The sequence below is a fragment of the Etheostoma cragini genome, chromosome 7 (assembly GCF_013103735.1).
Source record: "Etheostoma cragini isolate CJK2018 chromosome 7, CSU_Ecrag_1.0, whole genome shotgun sequence".
NCBI lineage: Eukaryota > Metazoa > Chordata > Actinopteri > Perciformes > Percidae > Etheostoma > Etheostoma cragini.
The window spans coordinates 18,097,423-18,107,927 of NC_048413.1; the positions used below are offsets into that span (position 1 = coordinate 18,097,423).

The 10,505-nt window shown below is 39.2% G+C and overlaps 1 protein-coding gene across 6 annotated transcripts; it reads left to right on the forward strand.

The window, feature by feature from the left end:
* The first annotated feature begins 543 nt into the window (after positions 1-543).
* On the forward strand, positions 544-10,238 carry znf362b (zinc finger protein 362b). Of its 6 annotated transcripts, none has more exons than XM_034876621.1 (9): positions 544-711; positions 2,516-2,579; positions 2,831-3,119; positions 3,397-3,501; positions 4,326-4,644; positions 5,344-5,568; positions 5,925-6,003; positions 6,178-6,336; positions 7,461-10,238. In XM_034876621.1, exons 2-9 carry the CDS (start codon positions 2,517-2,519, stop codon positions 7,575-7,577), a joined length of 1,356 nt encoding a protein of 451 aa, XP_034732512.1. In that variant the 5' UTR covers positions 544-711; position 2,516; the 3' UTR covers positions 7,578-10,238. The 6 variants fall into 6 exon arrangements, with proteins under 6 accessions (XP_034732512.1, XP_034732516.1, XP_034732514.1 ...); XM_034876625.1 differs by having other exon boundaries at positions 2,831-3,086; XM_034876623.1 differs by having other exon boundaries at positions 575-711; positions 2,858-3,119.
* The last annotated feature ends 267 nt before the right edge of the window (positions 10,239-10,505 follow it).

Below are 10,505 nucleotides of genomic sequence, written 5' to 3' on the forward strand. Positions count from 1 at the left end.
CAAGACTTTTACCTGACTAAATATAGGACAAGAGTGCAAACAGTTTATGACCTGAAAATCATTAAATCTATATTTACTGGGGAATTGACTCATCAACTTGGCATACAGGTGTATTCAAGTTTTGCAATACTTTATTTTCCTCCACTACATTTTGTATTGCAGTTTTACCTTCTGACTGGGAGTTCCTTTGCTGTTTAATATTTCCCACATTCAACGTAAATATGATGCATTGCAGATTAAAACACCTCACAGCATGATTTATCACTCTGAAAGTGGCAATTGCTCTTCTTTAACCATTGTTCTTTAGATATGTTGGTACATTTAGCAGTCAGAAGTTGCATTAAATGACATTTTGTAATGAAGTATGTTTACATTATGGCGTTGCTATTTCAGGATTTGAGTAGGCTACCACCACTTCCACCCCAGCGGAGCTGGCTTGGCTAGATCCAAGCTAAACACGCACTGAAATCACGTTATTAGAGTCATCATTTATGCGCTGGCCATTAAACGTGAATAAAGTAGGTCATCGTATAAAAATCCAAAGCAACATTAGCAGAATATTTCCCCGTCTGCACTGTACTGAGCCTGCAATAGCAGCAACCAGAAGTGAACAAAGCGACCCGGAAGCGGTGGTCCGACTGGAGGCAGGCAGAAAGAACATTTTATATTATAGCTGTACTCGCAAGACAATATCTGCAATCAGGACACAAGGTATTTGTGCATGTCTTTTCGTGTCTTCGCTGCTGCGCATTTCTCTGATAAGCGATAGCCTCCTAAATGCGTGCATTGTGCACAAAACGCAATTGCTGCCCTTTGATTCGCCCAAAAGTTGCAGAATGTGAAAAAAAAAGCAGCCCTAAAAGTGAAATTTGGTTAAGATGGCAGAGCGTCTTTCGGGAGAGAGGACACTGTGCGCCGGTTACATTTTGACCTTAACGCGTTGGTACGGTCGATTTAGTCAGTGTTGCGTTTGAGTCGAGCCTGCATCTTGTCCGTTTCCGTGCTGTTTTTGCAGGACATGGTTGTTGTAGGAAGTGTCAGTTTTTTTAAGAGGTGGGGAGGCCGGGCTATTCAAACCTGCAATTCGCCGTAAACAATCATTCATGCCTTTGACATGATAAACACACCTTTGTGTGCGCGTCGGCTCGCTTCTTATCACCAACACCCTCCTCACGATAAGATGTTCATGCTCCTAAATTTTTGGGGTCTGCAGAATATGGCGTCCCGCCTTATAAAAATAAGGCTGCCATTTTTGTTTCTCTTTTGTCTGGAAATGTTTAAAGAAAACTGTCTGAGAATGTCTGAGTTGCACCGGGAGGCTCGATCCGTGAAACCCTCCATCAGTGTCGGTCCAGAGATGCTCTCAGACAACCGACATATGTCCGAAAAGTCAAAGATGAAAAGTTTGTCTTTTTCATTGCATTTATCTTAATAATTAAAGCGACGGTCACTTATTTTCAGGATTTCACTCTCAGACAATAGGAACAGAGGGGCTAAATGTCCAAGCTAATAGGCTATAAGGATTTGTCCCACTGATGTGTTTTCATTAGTGTAGACATATATCTAGGTGACATTTAGCCTAGATGTTTGACCTGTGTTAACTTAGCTAAAGGTGACAGTTTGGCTCATAGTCCCACTGAAGGCCTAATTTACACACTGAGTTACTAACAAATGTAACGTAGCAACTTCTGTTAAAAAAAAAGTCATGCCAGCTTTATGACTTTGTAATTATGTTTTCTTTTAATTTTATTTTTCAAGGTTAATGCAGGTCCTTAATTCTGAAATGCCAAAGATCCAGTTTGACATAAACATTTAAACTCCAAATTTAGATTTAAACTAGATAGCATCAAACCCCATCTGCCGAGTAAGACTGTGAGATGTGGATAAAAGCCACAAAAGTCTAATAAGAGAACCTTACTTTTTTTTTTCAAACTATACATTTCCAAGAGCCTTTACTAATTTTAAATCGTCGTTCATTTGTATTTATAAAGTTCTAATTCAAATGTAGTTTATTGAAGAAAAAGAAATAAATTTGAGCTCGTAAAACCCAAAGCCAACGTCACATTTACCTCATGTCACAATATTCATTCACACTCAGCTTTAAAAGGGTCCTCCCTTTTACTTATCTGTCATAAACCACATGCTAAGGAACCTTGGTATTTGTCCTAAAAAACTAAATATATACACACACACAAGTTTTTTTTTTTTTAACATGTAATGAAATGTTTACATGATAATTTGGGTCACGCTCACCTTTTCAACTAAACATGAAACTGTTAAGTGCTTGAGGTTAGGGTGTCCTTGTTATCTTCGTCAGAGTTAAAGTCTGCCAGCCTGTTAATATAAACACACATCATCTTCAGAACATTTACACACTGCAGTTTGAAAAACAATGCTTTGCATCGTAATCTCCTCTCTGATCCTGACTGAACTTTGACAAACGTGTACTAAGATAACAGCTCATTAAGTGGGCTATAACTTGACTTTTGAATAAATATCATTTTATTCATTTCAGGATGGCAGAGCCTCGATTTAACAACCCGTATTTCTGGCCGCCCCCTCCATCTATGCCAGGCCAGGTAAGTCCACGCATCACATGAAATTACTGCAACATTTCCACTTTTTGTTGCCATTTGTTTCCATGTGTGAATGTCTTTTCAGCCATTCAGCACCAGTCTATCAGTGAAACAAACTAAATAGATAAAAATAGAATGTAACTTGTACTGTGTGCTGGTCAGTGTGTTCGATCCTGGGATGGGTTTTGGGGGCATGAATGACATTCACACACGGTGGCTGTTTTCTGTTGAGCATGACCCGTTAACCCTTTCAGCTGGATAACCTGGTGCTCATTAACAAGATCAAGGAGCAGCTGATGGCCGAGAAGATCCGACCCCTGCACCTGCCGCCTACCTCCACTCCTTCCCAGCAGTCTTTGCTAGTGCCCACCTCGTCCCCGGACGGTAGTGCTCAGCACGTCATGTCGGTGTCAAAGCCCCAGCAGGTGCAGGGCCATCACCAGCAGCCGCAGGGTTCTGGACAACCGGACATTGCTCTGCATGCTCGCCCAGCCTCCAGCTCTGGACCAGGTACAGCCTTCACTTGGTTGTTTGTCGGCCCAGGTACTGGACTTCGATATATTTTGAATACAGACTGAAATTTTAGTCTAGTTTACTTTATTCTTTAATCAGATTCAGTTTAATATGTGCTTGATTTTCTTTAATTAATGAGTCCTGAATCAGGACCTCGGATTTTGTGGTAGTCACTGTTTGGATATAATCGTTGACTTCACATTGTGTGGTATTCTCAGATATGAGCATATCACCACATAAGTCTGTCTATAACAAGACGCCATTTACTGTTCACTGATTAAAAATTCCATCACCTGACCACTTCTAGATGGAAATATGGATGACAAGTCAGCAGTGAAGGCCAAAGGATTGTGGGAAGACTGGCACATGAGACAACTCAGCGAGCAACAGGGCCGGATCAACCATCGCTCAGGTACGGCAGTCAGTCGGTCTCTCTGTGGTCTGTTGACATGGGGGAAATAACAGCAAGAAAAATCAGCCCCCAGTGTGGGTAAAATTGACAGTGTGTGATCAGTCATGCTGTTGAATAGATTGGGATTCGGAAACCACACAGTAAAAGGTACAATAAACATGACATAGCTGGTAAATAAGAGAAGACTGTGCTTACATTGAGTGTGCCTTCAGGCAGTCAGCATAGGCCACTGCAGAGATGCTTAGTCTATCATTAGCTAGTTAGTTGAATGGTGTAGAAAACATCAAATAAAACACGTTATTGAGGCCTAGTGGGAAGTGGGAAAAAAGAGAGAGTGTGTATTGTGCTGGCTAGGCAGTGCATTAGAGTGCCAACAATAGTAAGTGATTAATACTGAGAGACACAGTTGCTGGTTCTTGAGGAAATTTTAGCTTCAAAGTTGTGAAACTTGCAGGTAACCTGACTTATGGTGAACCGACAAGATATAAAACCAGTAAATTCTCTAACAAGTGATACACATGCCGAGGGCGCTCTGGGCTGGTTGAGCTGTAAAAATGACCATACCAGTGGTTTTGTAAGTTTACTACAGATCAAGTATTCTTCACATCACGGTTTCCCATTTTGTAAACTATGCTGCTTTGCTTTAGGAATTCCAGTGTATTTTTCAAGCCTATATTTTCTACTGTTCCAGGCAGCCATTGGTATTTATTTGTCGCTGTACAATGTAAAAAACTTGGCTATTAAAACAACCAAAAGCCTCTTAGGTCATGTGTAAAGTTGTGGTCGACGTTTGCGTTAACCAGTTGTGGTTTTCACTTGCACAGGTCTGGCTCCTTCATCCCGACCCGACAGCCACAGCACCTCGGAGGCCCTGACCCCCACGACTCCAACCTCCAGCAGCCAGAACCGCCTGGGCGGTGCCCCTTCTTTGAACATCATCTCCGGGCTGGCTAGTGGTCCTGGCATGGACCACATGAAAGTTGGAGGCCTGGCTGGACTGTTGGGGCCCCCACCCAAGGCACCCCGGGGACGGAAGAAGATCAAAGCTGAAAACCCGGCTGGTCCTCTGCTGGTGGTGCCCTACCCCATCCTAGCTGACCAAGGCTGTGTCACTGTGGCACCCAAAGAGGGCAAAACCTACAGGTTAGACACAGGAAGCTGCTACTATTGTCTTTAAGTGTTTACTGCACCACAGGGGATAGGATATTAACTTTCAACGCTGGCCTTGTGAAGCCAATTCACAAATGTAATTGCGGTCGACAAATGACCAATAGGTACTGGCTTGAGACAGGTTTGGTTTCAAGCAGGCTGTAGCTGATAGAGATGTGTTTCTCCTCACTGAGTAATATGAATCTATCTTTCAACTGATTGGTTGTATGTTTCACTTAGTGAACTGTCAAATGATCTTTGTCTCCTATTAACACCTGGAAAAATCTAACCAATTTCTTCTTCTATTTCCGTTATGTAGACTTCATTTGTTAGGTTAAGCACAATGCAGGTCGGTAGGAATTGTTAGTAACTAATCGTATACTAAAACAATTATCTACCTCTTTTGAATTAATCTGAATTAAAATCTACTCTGGCTTTGGTTGGGACTCCTTGCTACTGCTTTTTTGGATATATATATATTATGGTTCAGAATTGGTTGTGTTTTGCTTAATGTTTTGCAAATTACTGAAGTGGTCTTGGTATTGAAACCACAAGGGTTTCAGTACTTTAAAAACATGAATTGTGTTACACTATTAGTCTTTTTTTAAGACTCAATATCTAGACAAACCTAACCTAAACAACCTGATCTGATCACGTTTATGCATTTTGTGTCTTTTTTTTTGGGTCACTAAGATGCAAAGTGTGCCCGCTCACCTTCTTAACCAAGTCCGAAATGCAGATTCACTCCAAGTCCCACACAGAGGCCAAACCCCACAAGTGTCCCCACTGCTCCAAGACATTCGCCAATGCCTCCTACCTGTCCCAGCACCTGCGCATCCACCTGGGGATCAAACCCTACCACTGCTCCTACTGCGAGAACTCCTTTCGTCAGCTGTCACACCTGCAGCAGCACACCAGGTGGGTCTGGCTGTGGACACAAAGCAATCTAGTGTAGGGGAAAGAAATGACAACTGAGGAGCTACCCCTAACTCACCGCTTGATATAACTGGGCAAATGAAATCTGACAAAATACTTCATTTGGTGAATCTAATCTTGCACCTTTTTGTCATTTTCCTGGCTAGGTATTTCTTTTGTTGTATATTAGGTGCATCGAGGTTGTGACTAAAATATGCCGCAAGAAGTTAGAGTAATAGAATCTGTTGTGGAATCTGATTCAGTTTCTTCATCTATTCTACATCATCTCTCTTATCAAAATCATAAAAAAAGTTACTTTTAGTCATTTTTTAACTTTTATTCCACTTCTTTTGCCACAGAATCCACACTGGCGATAGGCCTTATAAATGTGCTCACCCCGGATGTGAAAAGGCTTTTACCCAGCTGTCTAACCTTCAGGTCAGTACACGGTCACACAAATTCATTCTGCCGCAGTAGATATCATAATAACAACTTTTAGTTAACACCGAGGTAGACTAACTATACAGTGTGGGGGAAAAAACAGGTTCATTGCATTATCATCACAAGCCAGGTGTCCAAACTGAAAGCTTTTACATGTTTCTTCCCCAACAGTCTCACCAGAGGCAGCACAATAAAGACAAGCCGTATAAATGTCCTAACTGCTACCGTGCCTACTCAGACTCTGCATCGTTGCAGATCCACTTGTCAGCGCACGCCATCAAAAACGCTAAGGCCTACTGCTGTAGCATGTGTGGCCGGGCTTACACCTCAGTGAGTAAACCGCCGTTTTTCTGCTTGTTATCTTCATGTGCGTGTTAGTCTAGAGGCACACTGGGAAAATCTAACTGTTTATATGATAAGATGATGCCCTTTGATGATACTCTGCTTCACTTGGCCTGAAACTGACTCCGTTTCCTGTTTGTGATATTTAACAAGTCAACATGTTCTTGCTCATATTCAAACATACAGCAAAGAAGGGAATTGTTTTTGACATACAGGTACCGAGTACCAGTTTGTTTGATCGTTTTTACTTGTTAAACGGATTTGCAAGGGTTCATATTTAATCTTTTTATCAAGTTGAATCAAAGTGTTTGCTACCATCTCACATCATACAGTATCTCTCCAAAAGATTACTCTGGAGCTGAAACAATGAATTGAGTAAACAGTCACCAGAAAACGTATTTACTTAATTAACTGTTTTGATCAGAGCATCATTTCAATGGCCCTTTTTTTTTTTTTTTTTGCAAAAATGCGAAATACAACTGCAAAGCCGGTGTCTTCTTTGGTGAATTTATTTTTTAAGAGCTTTTGATTAATTTGCCTTTAGCTCCTTCTAACTGAACTTAAACATTTGCTGCAGTTGTTACATCTTTCTCAGTCCACTGAGTTCACATACATTTATCTAGAATATGTATTGTATTTAAAAAGGTCAGAGAATATTTCATTTGATACCAAAGAGTAAAAAATGTTTGTTGTTGATTAAGTTTTAAAGTGCTCATATTATGCTTTTTCCCCTTTCCTTTATCGTCTTATATATCTTTTTTGTGCACGTTATAGGATTACAAAGTAAAAAAGCCAAAAGTCCAGCCCAAAGAGACTTCCCATCTCCAACAGAAAACACTGTTCACAAACTGCTCCAAACAGCTCTATTGTAGTCCAGGCTTTACTTTTGTGACAGAGGAGCTGCAGCAATGTGCAGTTCAACAAATATATGGTGTTTATTGAAAATTAAACCATGTAATCCTATTCCAATAGAACATCTAAATACAATTATGAACCAGAAAATGAGCATAATATGAGCACTTTTAAGAAAAATAAACTTTTTTTGTGGCTGTTTTCTATTGTGTTGTCTTTAATGGCAGTAATTAAATTTAAACATTTGGTGTCTTTTGTAGGAGACCTACCTAATGAAGCACATGTCCAAACATACGGTGGTGGAGCACCTAGTGAACCACCAGTCGCCTCAGAGAACCGAGTCCCCCGGCATCCCCATACGCATCTCCCTCATTTGAGCCCCCAGCCTCTCAGCAGCAGTTCAGATTCAAAGTCTATGTTAGGCTGGAGCTTATGAGGCCCTTGCACCCACAGCCATCTACATAAGGCTTACATTAGCATTATGACAGCTGACATAAGCATTCAGTGCTAGATTCAGTAAACAGGCTGCCTCCATCCATCTTCACAGGCCGTCTGTCAAAAATGAGCACAGCGTTATTTTGTGAATGTAAAAATACAGCTAGATGTTGTCCGGAGGATCGAGTGGCAAAGAATGTCTTGCGTCAGATTTAATAATAAGCACTTTCGTAAGCGTCATGTAAACTGCCGGATGCATTGGCCATCAGAAAAGTTTTAGTTAGGTTTCTTTTTTTCCTTTATCTTTTTCCATGAAATGGGTTTCCAAAATGTGCCAGATGATATTTGCCCTTATAAAGAATTGAGAGATTAGAAAAAAATGTTTGGTGGGTGTATTCTGGAGACATCCAAAGAATTTTTTTATGCACTTTTAGGCCTTGTGGTTTTGGCTCAAATTGTTTCAATCTTGTTGGATGGAAAATGCCGAAGGGCATTACTTGTGGCAGCTAAGAGCACAGACTGTGTATAAATAATAGTTTTTTTCCGGTTACTTTCTTTGATTTTGTGAAAATACACATTGACAGGGTCATCTAAATTTGAAAAAGGCAATCGGTAGATGACAATTTAAACATTTAATGATTGTATTAAGATGTTGCATTATTGACTTTGGGAGGCAAAAAGTAGAGCAACATGCAAGGGAAGAAGGATGAATGTTTTTCTTAGTTTAAAATCTTTCACTCCATAGTTGACATTTAACTTTACAGCACCTTTTATGATCATAACACATGATCAAAGAAACACTGCTTTTTACATCACCGTAAATTCTCAAATAGTAGCTGAGGTCCTTATCGACCTCAGCTGCAGAGGGTACCATGTTAAATCTTTCTGACTGCATAATGTTGTTGATACAACACTCAACAATTTCAAATCCATTTCAAATGAAAAGCGGCCATACAATTAAATCTTCACAGCTGTAAACTATTGCAGCAGTAATATCTCAATCATTATTATAATAAATAAATGTCAGTATAGCACAGCTTATTAATTTATTAAAATAACACAATCAGTAAAATTGGCAAACAACCTAAAAACAATGTTTTTTTTATAAGGTTACATTTCTCACCCTATTTTTGATCTCATCATATCACCTGCAGCCATCACTAGATAACTGGGTATGTCTGAGGTGCACAGTCTCCAATAACCAGTTAGTGTGTGAGAAATGGCTCATGCATAATTTTTGTAGGTTTACGTCAGTTGTACATGTGGCTCCAGGAATCTATCCACCCCTTTTTTTCTTTCTTCTTAAAGCCTCTGTTTGTCTACGGCGACCACATACCCGGCTTCTATTATAGAATTTAAGGTATGTTTTCCACACGTCCCATTTTAACTAGTGCCATATATAAACCTTGTTGAGGTTTTAAGAGAAAGCTAAACTTGTTACAGTATGTGTCTGCTTTCTCTACTCAGTTTAGCTTTGACTAATAGTGTTAAGTATTAGAGGTTGAATACATTGCACATGTATCAGTGCCAGCTCTACTCTACTCAGCCCTACTTTTAAAAACACTTCAGCAGAAATTTGATTTTACTTGAGTGGTCAATTTTAAACCCAAACATTGGACCAAAATGTGAAGTTATTGTACAGCTACTCTGACCCAGTTACGTATTTTTGAAAAACAAAAACAAAATAAGCTTTATCCATTTGGAATAAACTGCAGTATAAGTCATATTCCATATGCTTATGATATGAGTTGATGTGGAGGTGATTCTTCTTTTTCTTTTTTCTTCTTTTTTTTTTCCTTAGTATTGTTTTTATTGTACACGGTATTGGTTGTTGTATTTTTACTGTAACTTTAACCTCTGGATGGTACTAATAGAGCACCCTGTATTTTTCAGGGCACTTCAGAAAAGGTGCTACGGCTAGACATTACGTTTGAGATGGAACTGAGAATAATGTAAAATACATATACAGTATATAGTATGTTTTCAAAAGAATAAAAAACGTATTACTCAAGCCACTGGCCGGAAAACAGACATTTACGCCAACAACGGACCCTGCCTCCTCAACTTATTCTCTCTTTTGAGATAATGGGAAAATGTACATGTTGCTGTACTGTAAAACATGTTACTCATTTATAGTACCTATTTTTTAGTTTTCATAAACATGCTCTGTTTGGGTTTTGTAAAGGTTATGTATGATCTTACTGTAATTATTTTAGTCTACCCATATGTTATTAATATCCATGTTTTATATCAGTTAATTACATGTAAGCCTTAACTGTTATCATCCCATTTCCATTACTCTGTATTGTGTTCTGCAGTATTCAGTCGTGTAAACATTTTCATTTTTTTCCTTCCGCATGGAGTTCCTGAGCTGTAATCTGTATGATAACTGTTTAACCCATGTTCTCTATGAAAAGATATTGCGTAGATTTATTACACTTTTTCCTGTCTTGCATTGTGGTTTCATATACAGTTTCTAGACAACTAAATATGCACAGCCAAGACTGAGAAGTTAAACTAAGGTTATCAATGTTTAAAAAACAAAAAAGGAAAAAAAGCTTTGTATCTTTACCTTGTTTAATAAACAGACTGTTATAAATTCATCACTGATTGCTGAGTTTGTACTAAAAACTGTATCCCATCTAGTACAGTTGGAGAACAAGATGGAAGGGGGGGGAGAAATCAAGCATTACATTTGTTATTTATTCATTTATTTATGAAAATAGTTTTAAGTTTTAAAAAAAATTGTATTTACACAGATACAAAAAGTCAGTTTCTTGTCAATTATATCTCAGTTTACATGTGTCACAAATGGGCTTTTGTTAATCGACGTGTTCATGCAGCAGCAAGATGAAGTTAAACACTCAAAA

Bases quoted from the DNA above. Each gene is read 5' to 3' on its own strand.
- znf362b (XM_034876621.1), top strand. From the start codon at position 2,517: ATGGCAGAGCCTCGATTTAACAACCCGTATTTCTGGCCGCCCCCTCCA. The intron at 4,645-5,343 runs GTTAGACACAGG...TGGGTCACTAAG, and splicing joins AAAGAGGGCAAAACCTACAG to ATGCAAAGTGTGCCCGCTCA. The intron at 6,004-6,177 runs GTCAGTACACGG...CTTCCCCAACAG, and splicing joins CCCAGCTGTCTAACCTTCAG to TCTCACCAGAGGCAGCACAA.